Below are 25,166 nucleotides of genomic sequence, written 5' to 3' on the forward strand. Positions count from 1 at the left end.
ATGGCCGGTAACCAGGCCAGCCTGCAGGATGATCAGAGCAGGCACTGCAAGTTCTTATCCTATATGTTCTACCAGGCTGTGAGAGATCACAAGCCTGTGTGGATGCTGGAAGACATGAGGACTATGGAGTATTTTTACTGGGAGGAAAATGCCAGCCTAAGAACCTACTCACCTTCAGAAGCCCTTCTCTATGCAGTGGTGCATAACCACCTGCCTTATGCTCAGTATCTGCTGTCTCATTTTCCAGAGGAGGCTCTCAAGGTGCCTGGGGAACACTTCTGCTATTGCCCGTCCTCTGCTCCTCACTTGGCCATGGCGGTGACATATGACAGGAGAGATATCTTGGGGCTGATCATCAAAATTGCGCACAAGCTTCCCAGCTTGAACTCCTACATCAATAGGACTGGCTGCTTTCATCTGGAAGATGGGAAAACCCCCCTGCACCTTGCCTGCGAACTGCTGAGGTCAGAGACGGTCCTCATCCTCCTCGGAAATGGAGCTTCTCCCAGGATAGAAGACAGTAAAGGGCTTACCCCGCTGGACGTCATCCTCGAGCAGATGTGGGACTCCAAAGTCAATGTGGCATCAAAGAAGCTCTGCCTCGACTACCTCTTGCTTTTCATGCCCAATCCCCAGTTTAAGATGCGGAAAGTTCTGCAGGAGCATCCGGACCACTGGACAGCTTTGCTGGGGGAAGACAAATTCAACAGCCTGGTGGGGAACGCACCTGCTTCTTTATATCTGCAAGCTATGCAAACTGTTCTCCGGACTCTTCCCCCCTCCCACTTCCCTAAGAGCATCCAGGAACTACCTATACCTCAGGCACTAAAGCCCTTACCATCTTATGGCAAAAAGCTACCGACAAAAAATGTGGTAAATGTTTTTCCTTGACTTTATTTGCTGGGTCTTGGATTTTCAAAGGCAACTTAGGGGAGCTGGTCATCCACCGCCCTCTGCATTTTAGTGTGGTTTTAGTACTTAATCTATTTGGCTATGCTGGAAAATCCAATATTTTGTGACAAGATTTTAAATGTCTTTTCTAATTGATTGCAGGCACGGCACTTTTAATGGCAAAAGCCTTCCTTATTTTCTCTTTTGTTGCGCATGTGAAGGGTTAACTGTAGTCAAGACTGTGTTATGTTTGGTTTCTTAGCTGTCAGCTGGTATCAGTGTATCTGAATCCCCAATATGATAACTGTATCCTGTGTAACTTACCTGGGTAAGAAGGAACTACGTGCCCAGTGGGATTTTCAAATGGTTTAACTATAAGACTGTGTTCTGCTAGAGCTGGGAGAAATATGATCCTATACCAACAGAGTTCAAATGCCAGGTTTCCCTTCTAACAATGATCCAGCATCACCTAGTAATAACCAAAACGTCCATGGCTGATGCTGCAGGGACGTAGAGGCAGTCCTGCAGGGTACCTGATTTTATCAAGTTACTTTACAGCAGGTCATAGTGTTGGAGGGCAGGAGTTCAGAGAGGGGCAGAGAGTGTATATGCCTGGTGGGGGGTTTAGAGACAGGCAGAAGAGCTAATGGAAAGCATCCTGTCTTACCTGGGAGTGAGGGGGTTAAAGGCAATCCCATCTCTGATGCCTCTACAGACTTGTGCAATGGGGAAGGAACTATGTTCCCTGCTGTCCAGTAAACAAACGGAAATCAGAGCAGGGCCAGTGGGAGCCCTGTTCTTCATAAGTGATATTATTTCTCCTTGACTTGTGTTTTAGGGCTGAACATATCTCTGCAAGAGATGTAGCTCACTAACTTGATTGCCCAGTGTGTCTCAGAGGCTCTGGCACTTGCTAGTTGTCTTAAGCTGAGGTATGATGTTCTGCTGGTAAAAGCTGTCACTTGTTGGCAATTAGAGTATTTTTGCCACCCAAGTCCAGACAGAGGGCCTGATCCTGGAAAATACAAAAAGTTCCCATTGACTCCCCTGGGCACTGCAGGCAGGGGAGGTTTGCAGAAAGCAGGGCTGGGGCTGCCCTCCTTTCTGGGAGCTCTGTGCCTCGCTGCACAGGCAGGGCCCTGCCTGTTCAAGGCACTGGTCCTGCTCTCCAGGCCATGCTCAGCACCAACTGAGCGGTGGCAGGATCCCAGCTCCCTTTGGGAGACATCCCTTATTTTGGACACCAGTGTTTTCCTCTCTTTGTAAGCACAACCCTCTGCTCTGCTGAAGTACCATAGCCCATTTCCTCAGATCTGTACTGAACAGCAGTGAAGAAACCACTCATCTCTTTAAATAAATTTGGACCCAAAGGCTGTGTGATACAAACCCCTTGTAGCTAGGCTCTGGCTAAGAAAAGATGTGCATCCACATCTTAATTGCTCCATGCAAAAATGGCTTGTGTCTCATCTGACTGATTCCCTGCCTATGCCAAGGCAGCTGTGCTGGAGCTGCACCTTTTTTTCCATCAGCACAGGGAGCACTTCTGCTGGGCTTCCCTGTGCACGGGTACCTTCTGTGTGCCAGGACACTGGTGATGCCAGCCCCGGCCAGGTGGAGATTTCCTGCAGGGCTGCACATTGTGCCAGACACAGCCAACTGGAACGTCCTTTTGGAGACACTGGGATGCTCCTCCCAGATGTCCCTTCCCACTTGTGGTGGAAGCACCTCAGTGCCGCCCACACTGTGCTAGGTGAGGGTGCAGGCTTGCTTGTGAGATGGAGAAAATGTCAGCCCAGCCCTAAAAGTGGCAAGCAGGCCATGAAGGGGTTAACCATCCTTCTGAAATCTCACATGCTTGGTGGTGCAGTGTCCTTCCACCCCTGCCCCTGGGGACCTGCATGTCTGTCCCCATCTGTGTCTATTCCTCCTGGTGTGATGGGGGAGGGTGTGAGTGGTGGCAGAGAAATTCAGGGTCAGTCTTGGCCGGGGGTTTTGTGGAGAGGCTGCTTGCTCGCTGGCTCAGCAGCCTCTGTAGCAGGCGGAGGCTGTCAGAGCTTGGGAAGAAAAGCAGAGCCCAAGGCGGATTTGCATTACAAGCGACAGCTGAGCTGCTTCTGCCAAGTCCTGCAGGCTCCCCGGCCCTGTCAGCCCCCAGAAACACGGAGCTGGAGGCAGAGAACAAAACAGGCACTGGCTGCCCAAGGCTGATGAGAGGGTCTAGGCAGAGCACGGCTCCTGTGGCACCCCTGGAGTCCGGAGGAGCCGGATTGGGATCGTCCCCAGCAGCAATGCGGTATGTCATCAGGATGTCGGTGGGCGAGAGGCGGAGGAGGCTGGTGATGGATATTATTAGAATAGTAATTAGGCCCTGAGAGCAGAGATCCCAGGGAAGGAAGGAAGGAAGGGAAATCATCAGCTGCTATTGCACTGGCTCGAAACCATGAGTTTCAGTGCTATAAAGGGTTTCAGAAAAGACAGGAGGGAGGGGAAGGCTGTTCAACTTGCAAATCAAAGGAGGCTGGTAGGGATTCCTGGCATTAATGAGGTAGCACTTTCTAAGAAGGAGGGGGACTGTACCCTGAGAGCCAGAGAAACCCACTGGGAGCTAGTGGGTCTAAAACAGTGCAGGGACCTCTTGTTGACTGTAATAGTTGTGGATCATCGCAAAGGTCAGGATTCAGGCACTTCAGGTTTGATGAGTGGATTTGTCACAGGCAGCAGGATGCTCGTGTGCATGCATTTGTCCATGTGGGAGGCTACCCTCTCTCCACCAGCCCAGACAGAGGATAAGCAATGGATTTTTAGCAACCACCCAAGAAACTCAAATTCTGGAGCACATCTGCATCTGGTACGACAGCATGGAAGAAAGCTGCTGGCCCGCTGTTGGCCAAGATGCAAAAACTTTGAAGCACTTGGCCCAGTGCACAACAGGCAGCTGCCTACACTGGAAAGATCACAGCCCTCTCATTCCTCCGTTTCCTGACTGTTTTTACAAGACATGAAGCACCAGGTGGCCCTCAGCTGCTGTGCTACCATCTGACCTCCATGTGCAGTTCTGCTGGGCCAGAGTTTAGGCACACTGGCATTGTGGTGATGACTCTTTCCATCACCTGTAGTGATATAAGTGCATAATGGAGCATCCTTCTGCTGGAGTGGAAGAATCTTCTCCCTAAACCCTTGCATATCTTGTGGTGACCTTCCTGTTAGTTTGAGATCCCATTTGTCTTCATGTTCAGTACAGTGGCATTGCATCAGATACAGCCATATCTACCTCAGCCCTGTCTGTGTTAATTTTTTTTCTCCTTTCTTTCCAAGGCAGGTCATCAGTAAAATATCTTCCACACTTCCTATGACCTGACAGTCCATAGTCCTGAAAAATCCCTATGCTTGCATGACAAATATGTTGGTGACTTTGTTAATCAAAAAGGGTGCTGGGTGCTGTGTAGTGATGTTTACATTTTGCATATGTACATACTGAGTAAGTGTAGATGGGATCTTTATTTCTGAACTTGAGAAAAAGAATAAAAGCAAGAGAGAAAAGAGAGAGCGCTCAGTTTTTGTTAATCTTTTGGTTACACATTGGCTCTGCAAGTTGTCTTTCTTTAATTCCAATTCTGAGGAGTACCATTGTGAGGATGGGAGGTGTGGGTGGGGGTATTGTGGGTGTGGGTCCACGTGTGTATGTCTGTGTCTTTGTCTGCCCTCTCCTGGTAAAACTCATAACCAACTGACACTCCTCGAACACGTCAGTGACCAATGCCTTAAGAACGCAGCCTTTCCACGAGATGAGTGTGTGTCCCCCGCTCTGTGCTGCTAACAGGTAAGGACATTTCTTCTTCTCTTGTGAAGAGGCAACAGCTTTGCTCTTGAAATGGGTGTTTTACCCCCAAACACCTACCACAAGGGCTTGTATTTGCCAACAGCCACAACCATCCAGCAAAGGGTTTGTGATAGTGGCCACATTTCATTCTCAAATATTTGTTTGTTTGTTTTTAAGTAAAATCTGTTAAACATGCATCTTTGTCTTTCTCTGGGCTGCCAGCAAAATTCAGCCACCTATGACTGCCTAACCCTATGCTTCTGTCTGTTTCTGCAGCACCATTAGCAGGAAGGATAGACCAGATTCTGACCTCAGTTATAGCTCTTTATACCTGAAGTAGTGCTTTATAAGTCAATTGCATCACTCCTGATGTTTGTTGGTCTAAAGGAAACCAGAAACTGTTTGTGCACTCATATTCTTCAAGACTTCATAACTCTGACTTCAGCATATATGCGATGCTTAATCTCTGAAAACATTTTTTTACATTTTTCATACTTTGAATATATGTAGATATGTATTTTCCATCTCTCTAACACTGATGGGCATTTCCCTTTTGCCAATTCCCTTGCCTTTTTTGGGATCAATGTGACAGTGACAGATGTTGTTGTTCGCTGATTAAGACTGAATGTTGTCATGCTCAAGTACAAACGAATGTTCATTGTATGATACAACTTTCCTATAAAGCCATGATTTTCTAATTTTGGTTTCTCTTTTTTTTAGAGAAAAAAAATCTTCCATATAATTGTGTTTGTACATTACTCGCTGCATGATGAAAGATAAAAAGATTGTAACATGCTGGAAATAAAATATATATACATACTCTGATATAATTAAGTATATTAGCTGTGAAAAGAATTTAATCTGATTGTATTACTGTAATAAACTTGCAGTATGAACTTGATGTGTCTTTTATTAGGCAGTTGGTCAAAACCACCCACCAGTATCTATGGCTTTTGCTTGGGCTCATCTTGGTGTTTGGTGATTCCATTCTGACTGCTGAGCCATTACCTCCAAAAATGTGATCCGAGGAAGATAATATTTTCTTTAACAGTCTTGCAACAGCTGGTTGTGCTGCCAGGGGATGACCCCAAGTGTTGAGGTGAGCCCACATTTCACAGATCTGCTGCAAGGTGGTGATGAATCAGAAGAAGGGGCTCAACAAGGGCGAGTGTTAATTTGTTTTGGAGATTTTAATCTTTTAGGTTTGAGCTTAGCTCACAGCAGCTTATGACAAAGCTGTTAAAAGCGAATATAACCATGACAGCAGGCTCCTTTCCCTATCTGGTTTGTATGCAGTCAACGAGATCCTTTCCTTCATAAGGTTTTTCTCTGTAGGAACGATGCCCCACCAGGGCTTCCATCACCTACTCCAACTTCTGCTGTAGGGTCAGCTGCTGCTGAAGGTCCTCAGGCAGATGTTGCACCTTGCACCCACTGTGCCACTTCCCTTGGGGTAGAAGTCCACCAGCTTCTGTGTGCAGGCACGAACCACACAGCTCCTCTGCTGCCCTGTCAAAAACAGCTACCTGAAGTGTTTCAGGTGATGGTATCACAGGGCTTGGAGTCCAGCCACCAACTGTACCCACAGATCTCCTCAGTCCACACTAGTACATACAACGTATAACCAAAGCAGTTAGTATTTCAGCCTGTGCTTGCATAATAAGTTATTGGTTCCGTGGAAGAATGAGCAAATAGGCATTTTTTCACTGATCTCACTTAAAAAAGACTCCTTGCCTTCATAGTGGGAGATACAGCCCTGAACTACTCCACCTCAGAGATGTAAGTTTTCTGGGTTTACTTGCTTCCACCTTTCCTGCATTTGAGAATGAGAAGCTGATTTGATTTTTCTCATGCCTTGGCAGCTCTGCTGCTCACTAGTGAGCAGCTCTGGCAGCTGAGGGAGTCCTGGGCTGACGCCTCCCTCAGAGACAGCCTCATCTGGGTAGCAGTTTTTTTACAGCTGTGGTTAGTTGTAGCCCACACATTAGCAGGCAGCAAGACAGGTATTGAAACAGAGAGAAATTTAATTGGTACATTCCTTCTGCAGGGGGAAGCACTGTCAGCAGCAGACGATGCAATGACCAAAAGCCTGCCCACACCTGAGTCATCTGAATGCATCTCCCTGAGTGAGTCATCCCAAATACAGCTGCCAGATAGGTTTGGCATGTCCATACCGGCCCGTGTCTGTCTGTTCAGCACAGAAGCAACACCTTCTGGGAGTGTGCACTGCGTTTTGCTACACCACCGCACTTGGCTGACAATGTAGATGACTATGCGGGACCGTCAGGTTCCAGTTCCCCAGACATCCACAGTTGTCTCTAGCCCTTGGGAAGCCGCTTGGAGGCCAAGCAGCCATGTTTCTCCAAGGATGACTCCCAGAGGCTGCTTGAATTGGAAAATCAATGGTAATTTTCCAGATTGGGTCCCAATTCCAGCTCTAGTAAAGTGTGTTGGTGTTTTGCTGTGGATCTCCTGTGGAGCAGAGGTTTATCGCTAGTGGGAAGGCTTTAGGTGAATTTCATTAATATGTGCAGAGAGAAGCCAGCTGTGCTCCGCACACCAGTGATGCTCACCCACACCATCAGATGGGCAGATTCCTGTGCAGAGCTGTGAGGAGGAGAAATCATTGGTGCAGAGTTGTCAGACTCACAAAAGAAAACCTGGGAAAAAAGAAGGGAGGAAAAGGGTAGGGAGAAGCAGAATAGCAAGACTTCTTCTGGGAAGCAGCTCCTACAGTTAAACAGAAATAGGAAAAATAGGAGAAGAGGCTGACAAGCACTAGAAAAGGAAATAATCACTAGAGCTGACTGGAAATTGATCTTTTTATTCCACCAAAGATGACAATATCACAAAACATGCTTCAGTTTTGATTCAGAATGAAAATTCAAAATATCAAAATTGGTATGGATGCAGTTTTACTAAGAAGAACACCAATGTAGATCTATTAAAGTATTTCTTAGAGAATAACAAAATTTTTAGAATGTTGTAATATTTTGCTTTTTGGTTTTACTATTTTATCATATATTGTGGTGTTAAAGCACTACAAAATATTGAAAATAGCATGCATTTAAATTCCTCAAGAGCAGCACAATTTTTTAAAAAAAAAAAAAAAAGAGTCAAAATTTTCTCTATCAAAGCAAACTATTCTGATAGCTGAAACTCTTTGTTCAGATTTTCTTCTACCAGGAATTTTGTCAAAATAGGAACATAAAGACCACACTGCTGGGTCCACCCAGCACTGGCAATAGGAAAGTCCGGGTAAGGAGAGCACCTTTCTCTGGCTGCTTTTGGCAGCGCTTTCTCCGCTAACTCCCTCAGTATCCACAGCTGTTGGACTGGGGATATTAGAGGGGACATCCTTGCCTAGTTCTTTAGTATTCATTTTTTGACTCAGTATCCCAAATTTGACTAATTCTTTTTTGAGCCTTTTTATACAGTCACATGCACAACACCCTATGACAGCAAAGTTCCATTTATCTGCACCAAAGCTCACCTGCCACTTTTTTGCCCACTCAGTTTGGTGAGGTCCTCCAGGCAGCTTTTGCTGTGTGGTGTTTGCACACTTGAAAAAGTCCAGTACCACTGCAAACACAGAGATTTCACTGTTCACCCCCTTCTCCAGTCATTGGTTATATATTAGCCAAAACTGGTTCCAGCACTGATCCCTGGGGACCCCACTGCTGGCTATTCTTCATATCCATGTAAACCACTAAATCCCACCCTTTGTTGTGCTCTAACCAGCTTTCACTCCACGAAATAATCCCTCTAATCCTATAACAGCTTCATTTCTTTAACAAACTTTGGTGTGGCACCTTGCCAATAGCTTTTCGAGAATCCAAATACTTTGTGTTGACTGGATCTCCCCTTTATTCTCTGTCCTTTAAAGTCAGATAAGTCATTTATAAACAATTCCATTTTTATGAAAGAACATTTTGCAGTAAAACCTGCTCTGACAAGAGACATCAGAATTAAAAAGCATTGTACATCAGAAGTACCTGAAGATTTTTACAAATTGTGTGAATTCTGCTTACAAGGGTATCTCGCCCAGCGTGGAAGTCTTGCCCCGTGTGGGACGGAAGCCGGCAGAGCAGCTCAATACCTCACCATGGTACTTCCCCGTGCAGTTGTCCTTTCCACTAAAGAGTTTAAAAGCTAAATTTAGGCTTGTAATATACAGCAGTGCATATACAGACCTGAAATTCTTATTCTGTATACATCTCTCTCTGATAGTGGGACAAATACAGGTGGGACTGCCTTTTCTACTTCTCTCTTTACTGACCTCATCCCAAAATTTTCTGAAGAACATTATTGTATTATATGTACACAATACCCAACATAATTAGGCACAGTTCATGAAAGAAGCATCACAGGGTCTCTGTCAATGAGGCAATGCCTGTCCCTCTGGAGCAACTCCCATCACAGTGTAAAGCACAGCGCCTTGAGATTGCAGGAGAAATCTAGATGAGATTTTTAAGAAGCCTCTTTTGATTTTGAAGGTTTGACTTAAGGCAAAAATGAGCAACTTACGGGACAAAAATCTCTCTTCTTCTGCCTTGAAAGTGTCAGGCAGTGACACTGTAAACAGTCTCCTTTTCTGAGTTTACAGAGATGCTTTTTTCAGCTGTGATGCATACATTTTCAGACATTAAACTTCTCACTGATATAGTTGATTGCTTGATCTAATGTTTTTTATGGGACTCCTGTGGGTAGAACTGAGCTTCAGTGATAGCTACAGGCTTTGGCTTACTTCTGCACCAGCCGGCAGAGCCCTGCATGGTGACAGACAGAGATAAAATTACATTCCATGCATAATTTGGGATGTAATGAAAAGAAAGCAGAAATGAGAGGAAGAGCGAGCTCTGCCTAAATTAAGTTTCTGCTTAAAGTGTGTTCCTTAAACACCCAGAAATCCACATGCTTGCTTAGACCAACTCAATCATATCTGGTGAACTTCAGGAAGTTGTAAGGTATGGTGTGGAACCCCAATTTGGGATCAGGGAGGCTGACGGTAGCTTTCCCACAAAACCACCCAGCTCTCCTTTTGCAGAATTAACAGGTACTCTGGAACTAGGTTTCCAAAGGTCTCAGTTTTACCCCAACACACAGCATCATCATCCCTTCAAGTATAAAAGATCAATTAAATTACAAGGTCCAAATCTAGACCTGTCCATGCTAACTCCTAGCCCCCTTTTGCAGATGTTTAGTCCTGGGGAACCCCTTCCACCATGTCACAAGCCTTTGCCTCCCCGCTACCTTGGAGGGGATGAACACTCAAATTTAAAGGTCTAATAATTACTGCATATGGTATACAGCATAAAACATGAAAGCACATGCAAGCATCATGGCTGATGTGAAAGACAAGGATCTGCATGAGTCTTAATTCCTCTTCTCAGTTTATTTTTTGCTCCCTGGGTAATAAGACCCTGCCTCAGCTAGGCAGGACACCATAAGTAACGCTGGGGACAAACAACATCCCAGTTTGGTGCTGGTGTCAGCTTGGCAGGTTTTGGTGTGGTCACCAGGACTACCAAAGCTGGACCAGTCAGTGCAACTGCTCTACGATTCAACTCCTTGCCTTTGGGAAGATCATGTCAGACTTTAAATAGGCAACTGCAGCTTTAGTTTGTAGTAGTGACTGCTTTTATTCTATATACTATCCTCAATAAAATCTAAAGACAGTTGAACCTGGGAGAGCTGCTAATGAATCTGCTTTCGCCAGCTAAAAGCAAGAAATAAAGAGTGTATTTTAAAATGAAATTTTGAATGCTTTAAGTGTTTTTTTTTTCTTCTTTCATTCCTGCAGTGTTGCCTGAAAGGCCAGTTTTGCTCAGCTATTGTGTAATTCGCTATATGGCTCCCTGCATTTTTGCCATCAGTCCTCAAATCGCCACAGCTTTGAAGTGGATCCATCTGGACCTTTTCTTCCACCTCTCTTCATCATCAGTGCCACAGGAGTCCTGTGGGGCTTTTGAACTCAAATGCTGCCTTTTATTAGAAGAGAAAATAAAGATTGTAACTCATAAAATAGAGGAAACTCAGCTGGGCAAGGCAGGATAAAAATAAAAGGGGATGATCAAGAAACTTCCCTTCCTCCAGGCTGGCCCTGGCTTGAGGGCTGCCAGAATCATAGAATATCCTGAGTTGGAAGGGACATACAAGGATCATCGAGTCCAACTCCTGTCCCTGCATATGACAACCCCACAGTTCACACCATGTGTCTGAGGGTGTTGTCCAGTCTCTTCTTGAACACTGTCAGGCTTGGGGCTGTGACACCTCCCTGGGGAGCCTGTTCCAGTGCTCCAGCACCTCTGGGTGAAGAACCTTTTCCTAATGTCCAACCTGAACCTCCCCTGGCACATTTTCCTGCCGTTCCCTTGGGTTCTGTCGTTGGTCACCAGAGAGAAGAGATCTGCGCCTGCCCCTCCTCCTCCCCTGGTGAGGAAGCTGTAGCCGCCGTGGGGTCTCAGCCAGACCTGCGGCACATTCAGTAAAAACTCCTTACACCTGTGCAGCTGCTACCGATTATGATTTCCACATACCGCATACTTGCCTTTTTTTCTTTTTTTTTCTTTTTTTTTTACGATTATTTTAAATTGTTTTCCAGAGCAAAGCTGAGCATCCCGGGGGTTCCCGCTGGCGGAAACCAGCGCGGGGCCGCCCGGCGCCCGCAAGATGGCGCCGCGACCCTTCGGCGCCGTGAGGAACCGGCGCCGGCTGCCCCTCACCGCGCCCGCTGGGTGACGGTGGCACAACTTTCGGACAGAGTGTCCAAACCAAATCCAAATAAGCAAAACCAGACGCAGGAGGGCGGTCCAGGCGCCTTTATTGTCAGCTGCTGAAGATTTGGGGTTTATCCCGGCCAGCTGTTTCCCGCCCTCTCACGTCTGCTGTTGCTGAGGGACGGGAGAATCCGTGGTGGCTGGAGCTGGCGGCGGGTACCTGGGTGGCTCTAGAGTTGTGTTTAGCACAGCACGTAAAATCCAGGCATCCGAGGTACCCCAGCTGGTGCACTAACTCCATGCAAAAAAGCTCGTTAGAGGAGCTGGATGCAGTAGAGCTGCAAGAACCACCATTTTGCCCTTTCTGAAGAGTTTCTAGTGAGACTGACACGCAGGGAGGAGCCAGCCTGGGAGCGTGGTCATCTCCAGCAGAAAACCAGGGATTGCTGAGGGGTTGGTACCCATCAGGAGCAAGAAAAGGTATTGCCAAAGATGTCTTTAGCTGTGTTTCTGGCGCATTTCATTAAATCTGAAATAGCTCCCTAAACAGTGGTAGCAGGCCTGACAGACTGAAGTCTCAGCCAGCAAAAATCAGTATAACTTTCTGGGGTGATCATCCTCTGATCTGAGGGTCCGTGCCTTTATTTTTACTCCTTTCTGCATCCAGGCCGATCAGCAGAGCTTGCAAACCAATGACAAATCAGTTAAAAATCAGCTTTACAGGCAAAGCCTGAAATAAAACATCTGTATGTATCCCAGAAGCCTTCACAACCTCCTGTTTTATTAGTATTTCTAAAATAACTTTTCTTTCCTGACTCTAATTCCAGCCAGAAGCACTCAGATAATCCTCATAGGACTGTTATGTGTATTTCCAATTAAGCAATTTATAAGCACTGGCTGTGAAGAGCTTTTTGTTCTTAAGGAAATTATTTCTTCATTAAGTGTAAAACAAGACTTTTTTTAAATTATTTTTTAACCCCTGCTTTATCTGAAAGCCCTTGTGCCCCCATTCACATATGGTTTAAGTACTGAGCTATGTAGAAGGAGATCAATCATCTTGTATCCCAACAAGCAGCAAGACACAGCAGCTGGGTCAGCCGCACAGGGAATAGGCTTTTCAGTGTTTGTTTTCAGAGAGAAGTAGAAGTCAGACAGACAGACACTTACTTTCAAGCTACTTGCCTTTGCCAGAGGCAACCCACACAATCATGAGCCCTTCTGGAGTCTGAGTCATGAAGAACTGCTGCAGATAAAATGAAGACAGCCAAGAGGAAAAAAAAAAACATCCCATTCATACCCAGCTAATGAGTAGAAGTTCTAAAGTGCCTCTTGTTTTCCAGGCTGTGTACCTTAATTAGATGAATCACAGAACACTGAGGGTGGAAAACACAGGCCAGAGAGCTCATAAGAGTCCACTTGATTCTTTTACACTAGAAGCATTATCCACCTCCCTGCCAGGGAAAAAGGTCCCTCCATTTCCTCGGACGACAAAGTCTTTTGGCAGGAGGCACGGACTAGCACAGAAAATGAAGATAAGAAATGGTGTATGGTTGACTTGAGCTAGTAGTGCAAGCACTTTATACTTTGTCTTCTCCCCAATTCCAACTATTTACACTTTACATAAAGGCACTTACCAGCTCACTTTCTGGTCAGGCCTGTGACAAAGCAGCATGAGTGACACTGAGCAGCAATGTGAGGGACCAGCTTCAAAGTGATGGCATACCAGCTAGTATTAGGTATTGACTCATCAGAAAGCCTTCTGATGTGATAACAGGAAGACATTCCTGGTACTCTGGGAAGAAACCCCACATTAGTGTAATGGCTAAACTGCATCCCCCTTTATCTAAACCAGATTAGGAGACAGTGTGACACTAGGACAGTTCCTGAATATTTATGATTGATATCTGGGGTCAGTTTACAGTAACAGGTAGAAGAAGAACTGGATAGAACTGATAACATAAAACATTATTGGCACAGTTAGTAAACACGTAGCCTATAGAAGCGGGGAAACAGTGACAGAGACCACCACATCATGTCACATAAGCCTATACAGGTGCTTAGCTTGCACAGGATCAGTGGAAAATGTATCACATACTCCAGTGGAACCAGCAGCCCTCCGTGGTTCTCCCAGGGATGGGTGTGTAGAATGGCTGATGGCAGTGGAGCTGGTAGTGATGTGTTCAACCATGTAGTGATGTGAACAACCATGTGTTCAACCATGTGTTCAACCATGTGTTCAACCATGAGTTCAGTGTTAACTTAAAACCTTGAGATTTCTTTCTCTGTATATTATGCCATGCTCAGTAACACCATTTATTGCCTCACTTTCTGTTACCGAGTGGATTTTGTTTTGCAGCACAAGGAAGAAATGGATGACTATAGCTCCCTCTGCAAGCCCAATGGCATTGTGTATTTTGGTTACTCTGGTTTTATGACATCTGCCTCTGTCATAAATGGAAGTAGGTTTTGAGCAGGGATTTGAAGGAAGATGGGGTAATGTGTGTCATTGTGCATGGCTCAGACAGAGTCAGCTCTACTGGCAAATGGAGAGCCAGGTAAAAAAAAATTGTCACTCTGTCACAGCAGCATGAGAGAAAGGAAGAGGAAAGAGTGACAGACAAGTCATATGTGGTGCTCAGAGTCAGCGCTGTTGTCTGGATGGCAGGGAGAGCAGCAAAGTAAATATAAGAGACAGATAAGCAGGTTGAAAGAGGGATTGTCAAAGCAGAGATGTGTTGAAAATAATGCTGTAGTGGGAAATCAAGGATGAGGAAGGAAAAGTGTCAATAATACTATAATTATGCAAGGCATGAAGTTGATCCAAAATCTGTGCTTTGGGTTTGTTGGAGTGACAGAGAGGGTAGAAAGGGGGGAGATAACTTCAAGCAGGAGATAAGGTAAAAGTAAGCAAGATCATGGTCTGTCCTGATCTTAGAAACATTGCAGAAGTAGTATCACTAGTATTTAGGCATAGCCTAATGCGCAATAAACTATAGAGAACAACCAGAGCTGTCTGACTACTTACCTGAAGGAAAAGGGACATGGCAGCATCTTACGTATAAAAAAATAAAGAGAGCAAGAGGAGACAGTCAGAGAGAAAGATCAGGATTTAATTTGCTTGGTGTTCAGTCAGCAAGAGACGTGGGGGTGGCAATATTGCCAAAGCAAAGCTGAGCTGAGGGAAATAGATTAGAAGCAGTGAGTCAGATGTGTGAGCTCATGGTTGCACAGCTGATATTTGAAGATGCAGGAAGAATGAGGATCATATGAAGCTCCAAGGGGGTTTTACAATTCAGCTCCCATCAGAACACACACAGTTCAACAACCCTTAGTCATCACAAACAATTGAGAGGGCATGTCAGAGGCAGAGAGGAGAAATAGAGAGCAGTGACCAGTTATGGAGCTGTAAAAATATTCCTTGGATAGAGGTAGAAACTGGAGAGAAAATCCCTCCCAGATTTAGATCCCTGCTGAAGAGCTCACCTCTCAGGGGACTTTTTGCAAGTATAGGCCTAGGACATGTGCATCAGCTGCTGTGAAGTCTCTCTCGTAGCCAATCCAGGCAGTACCTAACTAGATGATACATAACAACACATGGACCACAGAGGCACTAGTCATATTTCTGTCTATAATTGCACTCATTAAAATAATTTTGTTTAAGCAGCTTATCTTTGTTTGCTTTCCTGCAATACCACTGAAATCTCTTGTGTTATCCAAACACATTTTTCTCCCCTTACTCAAGCTTTTGTGAAAAGGAAACCGCTTTGTGACATCTCCTGATTTTTATGTACCTGCCTTAGCGACTGTGATAGCAACATGCTCCTCTATTGCTCTGGAAACTAGCTTTACATGCACTGTTTCATCTACTCCTTAATTCTTCCACTGGGGCACTAAATCTGGACTAAGCTGAAATACTAGGACAATAATTCTTAATCCACTGTGGAACATTAACTGAGTGTTAAGACAGCGATTTGCTGTATATTATGAATGTGACTCCATTTCCTTTCCTCTCTGGAGATGTTGATTCACTGATGGAGTGATGTTCTCCAGGCAGGAAAAGATTAAATAGAGACAACAGACTCAGAAGTAATAAATAAGGCTGTAGAACAAAACAGCCTGATATATTATTTTAGAAGCCATATATAATCATGTCATCAGAGATGTGTGGTGATGCACACACACAAGGGAGCAGAGTTAAAGGTGGTGCCTCTAATCTTATACTGTGCTAGTTCGTGAGGTTACAGAGTTTACAACTGTATATTTTACATCGCATCAATCCAGCATTTGGAAGGAGATTTGCATCTGCTCTGCTACAGCAGCACTGTCTCCTTTTAGTTCTCTCCTAACCCCATCACAGTCAAAGTGTTCTTCAAGGGAACACTGTTTCCCCTGCTTCCCAAACGCAAAACTGAGGTCCTTTACTCCTTGAGATCAACAGACCATGCCGTAGAAAGCAATTGTGTTTCCTGGTCCCTGCTTCTGTACATGGGATATGGTCACACTCTCTCCTTACTAATGCACTACTGCAGAAAGGCTGCATGGCTGAAAGTCTGAGGACAAGTTTAGATAGTGCTTCTCTAACACACACGTACAGCACAGGCTGGGATCACAGGCAGCTTGTCAGAGAATTGTCATATCACTCTATTTGGAGGCACCATCTTCAAAAACAGACAGCAGTAATTGATCAAAGACAAGGCTGTTGCTCTTCTCTCTTGACTTTGTGATCCTCTGGTCCAGAAAGCAGCTGGGCTGATATTGTCATCCTGGCTGCTGTTCATACTGATGCTGGGAGCTTACCAGAGCACTCTTTCTCAAGTTTGGGACAGGCAGCACATTGGGAACACTGAGTATAGAAAGAGGGAAAGGGCTCACTGGACTCTCTCTTTTCAGCAATAATGGCCGAATGGCACTTACTTCAGCAGTCTTTGAGTGCAGCAATCTACTCCAGGACCAAAAATTGGTCCATGTGAATTGTTAAATTTAGGCAGTTGTAGAAGTTCTAATTCTCTGAATGGATCAAGGTGCAGAAGAGAATCTGCACTACAAGAGAATCTTCATTACAAGAAGCCACATTGCCGTAGGACTTAGTGTTAACAAAGAAGCATTGCTTGCCTCTTTTATCCTGAGCAAACACATGTCAGAAAACTGGTGACAGCTAGGAGGTTATGAGAGGATTTGGGTCTCTGAGTTTTCTGTGTGTGCAGAACTCCACAAAAGACCTCTGCCTGTATCTGGGAACTACAATCCATTTCACCTAATCCAGACTGTTGACCTACTAAAGAGGACTGAAGACAGGGCTTGATCCTTGTTCCTATGCAAAATCAGGGAGGCAGAATGCCCCATTTGTTTTTGATAGTATGTTGTATAGCCATGAGAGACTGAACCTCCAGGGCATGCTCTGGGAGTGACCTTGCTCTCTCCTGTGGGTGAGGGTGCTCTCCCAGGCCTGGTGCGTGTGTCTCTAATGCCCAGGTCTCCTCTTTAGCTGCAGGAAGGGCTGGGTGCATACACTGGTGGCTTACAATGCTCACCACTCTCACTTCAGGCTTCGGGGAGCTTCAGTGTTTCACAGCAGGGTCGTAGTTGACATTCTTAGCACATTCATTTCTTTCCCCTGGCATAGCAATTGATATTCCACACAGTGCTGCCTCATTTCTGGTCAGGCTGTTCTTTACAGTTTATTTTTAAGGTTTGCCCCTTAAACTTGCCTAGTAAGAGCTTTTGCATAATTGCTCCTCAAGATTTGCATTTCAACACAGTATTAGTTCTTGGAGCTGGCTTCAGGCTCATGTCACCTCCCTACAAGGTTAATCCACACAGCTATCTTAACTGAATGATCTAAACACAGGAATACACTTTCACTTCTATTCTCAGAACAGCAACTTTCTTTACCATTTTTTTACTTTTTTTTTTTTTTTTTACTTTTACTAATTCTGTTGCTTCTGCAGTAGGTCTTAAAATTCGCTTCCTGTTTGAAGGGGGCTACGATATCTCTCAAAAGACTTTTTGGTGTATTTTTCTAAGTGCTTGTCAGATTTCCTGTGTTTTGCAGCCTTGGGGTAGGCCTGGCTGATTTGTGACTGACAGTGCCAGATAAATCGTTCTCTTTTTTCTTCATCTTTAGTCATCTGCTTTAAATTATTATTTGTTTGTCTTCCTCTTTACAGGTTCACAAGGCTTCAACGTCACCTGTGTCACTGGAATCAAAGAGAAAGGATGGCAGACTATATGTGCCTTCCAAAATTTAAATTTAGTTTTAAAGTTTTCCTCTGGACTGGAACTCCCTGATTTTATTTCATTTCTGGAGGATACTGATTTAAGTATTTTCTTCACTCCTCTCCCTAGATAAATGATTTTTTTTTTTTTCTGTGAGGATTATCTATTTATAAAGGTTCCTTTATGTTCTGCCTACACATTCCTTTTGCTTCAGATTATTTTAGAATGCTTCTGTTTCTAACTGTTGCTTCCATTATGATGCTCGGACTTTTGTACATGATTTAAAAACATCTTCTGTCATTCTTACCTTTGCAGTTTTTACTTTGCCCCATTAGTTCTTTTTGATCTTTCCTCATTAGCTCCAAAAGCTTTTTTTTTTTTTTTAATTTGGCAGATAATGTTCTTCGAGTTCAAGTTCTTGTGATCCTATCTACTCCTATCTGCCAGCATCCCTAACCCTTTCCTTATAAATAGTTCCTAGCACTTTGCCAAGATATCATAATAAGAACAAAGTGGGGAAAAGTACAGATGCTAATGACATTTATTGAATTCTTCAAGTAATGATCCTTGTCTTCATCTCCTGCCAAAATGTGCTTGATATGCTATCTTTTTGGTCTCTTGCTATGGGTATAAAAATGACCTTCCTCCTTTTTCTTTTGCTGTAATTTCAAAAACTCATGTTCCAAATAGGTAGTTTAACTGCCTTACTTGGCAAGTTTAACAACCTGAGTAGTACTGGCCTATTTCTTTGATGATAAATGGAAGGGGAAGTAAGCGGAGAGTAAGCTACTGTCAGACCGTCTCCCTGGGTGATCACAGTCATTTTTTGGGAGTTGTGAACCTCTTTGAATCTCCCTACTAGTAAGTAAACTGGCAAAGTGTTGAACTACAGGCTGTTTCAAAAAGATGAACCCAATTTCAAAGCAGTAAACAAACAAGGTAGTAAGCAAACAAGTTGGCAAGGCACAGCTAAATTCATGCAGCTCTCAAGACAAGGTATCTACATCCAGACTGCCTATTGGGAATGATCTGCAGCCTTTGTCAGCCCCTAAACCACATGCAGGCATTGTCTGGAAGAGTGTTAGCTGACCCAGACCAGACCTGTGCCAAGGCTGCGCTAGCAGTTTAACAACACAGAGGCTCTTTGTTCCAAGTCTGTGTCCAGGCCTAGACTTTACAGCCTTTGGGTAAGGTGTATATTATGCTTTGTTGCTTAGTTTTTTTCTAGTGTGACTGCTGGAGTCAAGAAAGTGGTTCAAGATGCCTCTTCTGTGCTTCATGCCCTGGGACTGACATTTCCATTACTGCAATGGGATGTGATTAGGCTCTATGGTAGTGTAATAGAAGGCAGACATTGCAGAGGTATCTAAAATGTTTTAGAACACTGTCTTTCTAGGCACTCTTTCTCCGCAGCTCATCTCTAGCCAGAATTTGCAAAATTTTATCTAAAATTCTCAACACACATAAAAATCTAGTTAAAAATCTTACAATACTTTGACTTGCAAGTCTTACTTCTTCCAGGCTTTATAGGAAAAGGTGGTTTTGGTATCAAGTAAGCCCCTTTCGCTGCCTCCAGGAAAACATGAATCGTCCAGATCATAAACTCTGACTAATTTTAATTTGGACACTCTCCACAGAAGCTTGTTAGAATTTGGCAGCTAAATTCCTGGCTGGTGATATCTCCTGTGGGCGTCCTGCAGCCCTCCAGCTCCAACCTGCCAGCTCATCTTCCTGTGTGCAGCTCCATGCTGCGAGCCATTGCTGGCAGCTCCTGCGGACAGTGATGCACCAAAGGGCAACGAGGGAGGAGCAGGGCCAGCAGGCAGGTAGAGCAGATAAAGAGGGCAAAAGTTGGAGACTGTATTAGGGCTTGATGTTATAGGAAGGAAGAATCTGCGAGTAAGGAGAATAAGCAGGGAGAAAGCAGAACCAGTGTTTATACAGCCCCATATCTGTTCTTTCTCATCCAGCATTGAAACAATCCAAGGCTTTCTTGAGTCTCCGTGTTTGTTTGTTGGCAAGTATCTGTATTATCTGGTGAAGGAGCATGTACCCTACATCCCTCAAGTTTGTTGATTGAGTTTCTGCCTTGTGCAGCTGGTCCTTATGGATGATAACAGACTTCTGCTGCTACCAATTACTTATTAGCACATGTGGTAGAGATCTGTACTGGGGACCTAAAAGGTTTCAGTTCCCTTTGGAGGTCACTAGGGTTTGGTATAATGTCATTTATTTTCAATTAAGATGAGAAGTGACTTGATAATTCCAATAAATTACTAGGTACTTAAAGTAAAGTCAGCTGGAAATACAAATTCCTGATGAGCTGAAATTTTTAACAATTGTCATTTCACTTGAAACAAAATAGAAAAAGAATAAGTTACTGTATTTTTGTAGTAGAGTATTAAAGCAAAATGCCTTTCTATTTTTTTCTCTGTGAGCTATGTCTTCAAAGGGTTAACAGGCATGAATAAAATGAGGTGATCAAAGATTTTATGGAAGGATGACTTTGATCTGAGACGGCATAACACAGGGCTTAATCCAAACTTAACATACTGCATGGGTTGATTAAAGGAAACAAATGTGAGAAAGTTTGTGCTACTCTTGAACAGCTCATTTAGCTCATCTTTAATGGAAATTGCCTATGCAATTCCTGTCATGAAAATAAATCTCATTAAAAATACACACATGTAAACCAAGGAAAGAATGTGCTCCTACCAGGTGAACTTGATGTTACTCGGCTGCAGAGCAAAGATAATGTGGGTTTCAAAATGCAGTTGCTGTTGCTTTCATCTAGGTATACGCTTCTTGAAAAACCTTTCTAAAGGTTGGTGTCACTCTGTGGACTGTCAGGGGCCTTAATAAATGTGGAAGAACGGAGGGCTGTAAACCTCCTTTTGAACCACAATAGAGCAGTATGATTCTCACCTCTTTTACAGGTGGGAGGAAGTTAGAAGTTACCTGCTCAAAACAATAGATGATGATTAAAGGGCAGACTTAGAGCAACAAGAGCTCCAAACTCACTCTTTACCTCTGGATTCAAATTGCCAAAGGTTATATGTCCTTCAGCTTACGATCTCCTTGAGATTTTCTATGACTTTTCTATGAATTTTCTGTTGCGTAAAGTTCAGATAAAAGGGAACTGTGAAAGCAAAGACTATTTGAAACTGTATAAAAATGTAAAAATCTATATTGTGCTTATAAATCATGACATCATATTATTATTATTCTCTTGGAGCAGTTTATGGAGCAGTAAAGCCAGAATTCTGTACAGAGATGAAAGTCAATATCTACCTCCATCCCTGCACCAACATTAGTGGGAAATATTGCTAGACATTGCAAACTAGGAAGGAAAGAAGAAGAATATTAACTAGAGGCTTTTTTCCGTATTATAGCCCCATGTTACAAAACAAACAAGTATATAGTCTTTTTTTTTTGTATGCTTACAGAACTTCCTTTGCACAGGGCAATAAAGAAGCAGAGATTCCTAAACATTTGGGAGGACAAAGTCTGACAACTACAACATTGGGAATACCTCTAGAGGCAGTGATCTCCCTGCCCTTTAAGGTGAGAAACTCTAACAAAACACATTTGTATGGGAAAGAATTCTAGTGATGTTTTCATTGTATTTTAAAATGCATACATAGAGCGCAGTGTAAAGTCAGCAAAGCTTTATGTTCATATTTATGATCCAAAAGGTATTGTCTATGTCTCCATTCATTTTGGATGTACTTTCCAGGGCTAGGTTGGAGCTTGGTCATCTCAGTGAACTTTAGATCTGGTCCATGACCTGAATGGGAGTTTGGTACAAAGTAGGCTGTTTAGCATATTAAATGCCGTTCGGTGTCTGGTACAGCCAGGAGGTGGCAGAACAAGTCTAGTTTACCAAGTCTGAATCTCAGGCTCTAGGTATTTTCCAGCCTTGAAGCTATGGAAAGATGGTGAGTTGCTGCAGTTCTCCCATTTGCACGGTTTAGTGGCAACTGCCTGCACACCACTCACAACATTTGCAAGGCTATTAAGAGGGTCCCAGCAAGCTTGCAGAGCTGTCTAGGAAATGCTGCCTCGTCCTGTTTTCTTTTTTTTTGTTTGTTTTTAATTATAATTTTGTACCACTGACTTAACTCTGCTGTTTGCTAGCAGTTTGACCAACTCATCCTTTCAGCAGCAAGCGTGAGTCTTCTGTGTACGCACCTCCTTGCAAACAAATGACATTGGCTTTTGCCCACAACAGCAAGTGAATGAAAGCACATTGTTAGAGCAAGTGCTTGACAAAGCAGTATATAATTCTACGTAAGTGTTAATACAGATGCCTCCTCCTTTCTCCTCCTGGTTACTCCTTAGCACTGTGATCCACATCAAAAGCAGAGAGAAACCAGGTGAGAGGACAGAGCAGATGAACAAATAGAGAGAAAAAAGCAAATAGAGAATGATAAACTGGCCAACATCAGCTGGGATGCTTTTTGCATCAGTTTGAGTTGCAGTTCTTGTCTTTTGAACTAAACAGCTCTGGATTGGGTCAGCACATGATGGGGGTTGCTGGGGGAAAAACAGATGTTGCACAAAAGTATTGCCAATAATTTGGTAGTCTAAACTATATCTGCTTGTGAAATGACTCCATTAAATAAGCAATAGGCTTCAGCAAAATTTATCTAAGAGCTACTACTGCTGTTTAGTAAGAGAAAAAGTAAAGTTTATTAACAGAAAGAAGCCCAAAGATCTCTGTGTGTTTGGTTTAATGGGCTGCAGCAATCTCAGGATAGATAGTGCTGCCTCCACAAAAGAAAGCATTTACTGTCCTCTGCCTGTCAAGCACATTTTTGTACGTCCCTTTCCTTGAGGCAGCTGTAAAAGGGGAGATAGAAGAAGGGGAGGAGGAGAATGCAGTAAGCATTGTCTTAGAGTTTGATCAGCTTTAAGAAAAGACAGGAACATTTTGGAACTTGCTATTTTAAAGGACTCAAAAAACTGATAGACAGCAATGGAAAAAGAAAAGCAACTCATCCAGTTAAGACTGCAAGAGGAACAGACGATGCAGAGGTTTCTGAACACAGGGTCAGACACAGAGGCAAGAGAATCATGCATGATGGAGCTGGGCAGTGGGGAGAAATGAACAGAGGATTCTTTGCACTGAAAGTACTGAAGTTATTATACTCTAAATTCTGCATTTATTGTCTGCCCCAAATGTCTGCTGGCTTCAAAGCAGCAACGTACGATATAATCTGACCCTAAATGGATGTAGTTGTCAAAGTCAACAATAGGAAGCACAGATAGAAAGAGATTTTATATCTTCTCCACAATTCTGCCTCTGGTGATAGTTACTGCTAGAACTAGTCAGAGGAGGGAGGGAAACTCTATTTCTTCCAATCCCTCTGCTAAGAGTTCCATTGTTTTTTAAATTCTAAGGAAGGACCAACTATATAGCTGGGCAGAAATGGAAAAAAAAATCACCGATATTCTCCTGAGGTTTTCCCCAGAGAAAGAAGAGTTTTAGCCAACTACAGATAAGATCTATGCCCTGAAGACTAATGCAGGCAGTGGCCCCCAGACAGATAGAGACTCAGCTCCAGACAGAACTGCTTGGGTGAGAGGTCACCTACCATGGCCTGTGTGGCCCCTGACTGCTCTGCTAACACCAGATGCAGAGATGGCATCTGGAAGACCAACTTATGTCCACAGGCAACTGAAATGAGAGCAATTAGCACAAGCAGCCAGACGACTGTGGAGATCCTTGTAACTTCCAATTGCTCCTGACCAGGCTGGCGTTAAACTGACATCTACCACTGAAAGGCTACATATCTTGTGGTCCCTTCTGTGAGTTTTGCAAACAGTTCTGTGCATGTTACTGTGAGCCCTTTCACATCAAACTGAGGGCTGCAGCTGCCAGGAGGTCATGCATTGCTGTACATATCCAGGTCCAAACCTCTTATCTAAAACAATGGTGTTTGGATTGGAAATGCTATTTTGATTTTCCTCTTTTTTTTTTTTTTAGTTGCCCCAGTCTTGATGGCTTGGAAAAGCTGAAATATTTAAAAACTCCTCCAAGCGCTGTGCTGACAAAACAGCAATTTGTATGTGCTCAGTAGTTCTGGCTAATCTCAGCATAGAGTTCACATGCTGAATGACTCTTTTTTTCTTTCATCATTCAATGTATTAACTCGAGGTCATGCTCCACTGACACTTGCAAACAGCACCCGTCTCTGTCAGTCACAGCCATGCAGAGCAGGAGCTTGAAAGGAATTAAGTCCATCTAATAGACATAGGCAGACACAGCCCCTCAGGATGGGAGTGATAGCCTTAGGGACTGATGTGAAATTGTGGGAGGAGGGAACAGGGCTTAGCCTGCAGAAATGGAAACGCTTGTTTGAAATGGTATCACAAATGGATAATGTATGTCACAGGTATTTCATTTGTGGCTTGTTTTGAGAGATCTGCAAAAGCCAGTAGTTGTGACAAAGCCAACTCCTTTTGTTTTGTATGGTTACAGTTAACAAAGACCAAATGACACTTTGCAGTCCTGTGAATGCAAGCACAGTGCTCTGTATCACTTCACGAGAAAGAGCTGGTGACTGGATTTAGTTCAAAGCTGTAAGAAAATGGTGAGAACAGACCAATAATACCAGCAATAACAGAGCTTTATTTCTGAAAGGAAAATTAATTCAACAGCAATAAATAAAGGTGCAGTTCACAAGAAGCCACTCGTGTTGCTGATGTGCAACGTCACGTTCATGTGAGGTTAGGAAATGTGAGAATTAAGGTCATCTGTGCAACTGTTATCTAAGGGCAGATCCGTCTTGTCTTTCTTTTCTCTTTTCTTTTCCTCTCCTCTCCTCTCCTCTCCTCTCCTCTCCTCTCCTCTCCTCTTTTTTTCTTTTCTTTCCTTTCTTTCCTTTCTTTCCCTTTTTTCTTTTCTTTCCCTTTCCCTTTCCCTTTCTTTTCCTTTCCTCCCTTTTCCTTTCCTTTCCTTTCCTCCCTTTCCCTTTCCCTTTCCCTTTCCCTTTCCCTTTCCTCCCTTTCCCTTCCCTTCCCTTCCCTTCCCTTCCCTTCCCTTCCCTTCCCTTCCCTTCCCTTCCCTTCCCTTCCCTTCCCTTCCCTTCCCTTCCCTTCCCCTCCCTTCCCTTCCCCTTCCCCTTCCCCTTCCCCTTCCGCTTTCCCTTTCCCTTTCCCTTCCCTTTCCTTTCCCTTTCCTTTCCCTTTCCTTTCCCTTTCCTTTCCCTTTCCTTTCCTTTCCCCCCTTTCCCTTTCCCTTTCCCTTTCCCTCCCCTCCCCTCTTTTCTCTCTTTTCTTTCCTTTCTTTCCTTTCTTTCCTTTCTTTCCTTTCTTTCCTTTCTTTCCTTTCTTTCTTTCCCCCTTCATTCCAGAAGCTTCAGGAGACTTCTTCCACTGGTGCAAGACTAATTATTTTGGAATTGGGGGAAATTCCATATCTGATTAGCAGGAACATGTATAAATTAGCAGCATCTAATTCTGCATTTATATTCACATCTCAGAATCACCAAGTACTTTGGTGAAAGTTTGATAAG

At 43.8% G+C, this 25,166-nt stretch overlaps 1 protein-coding gene across 1 annotated transcript; it reads left to right on the forward strand.

Annotated features, from left to right (window-relative positions):
- Positions 1-25,166, forward strand: LOC308039094 (ankyrin repeat domain-containing protein 9-like; the record flags this gene model as incomplete). The annotated part of the gene is made up of 2 exons (XM_080342147.1): positions 1-870; positions 25,005-25,166. 2 exons carry the CDS (start codon positions 1-3, stop codon positions 25,152-25,154), a joined length of 1,020 nt encoding a protein of 339 aa, XP_080198273.1. The 3' UTR covers positions 25,155-25,166.

The sequence above is a fragment of the Nesoenas mayeri genome (assembly GCF_963082525.1).
Source record: "Nesoenas mayeri genome assembly, chromosome: 3".
Classification (NCBI taxonomy): domain Eukaryota; kingdom Metazoa; phylum Chordata; class Aves; order Columbiformes; family Columbidae; genus Nesoenas; species Nesoenas mayeri.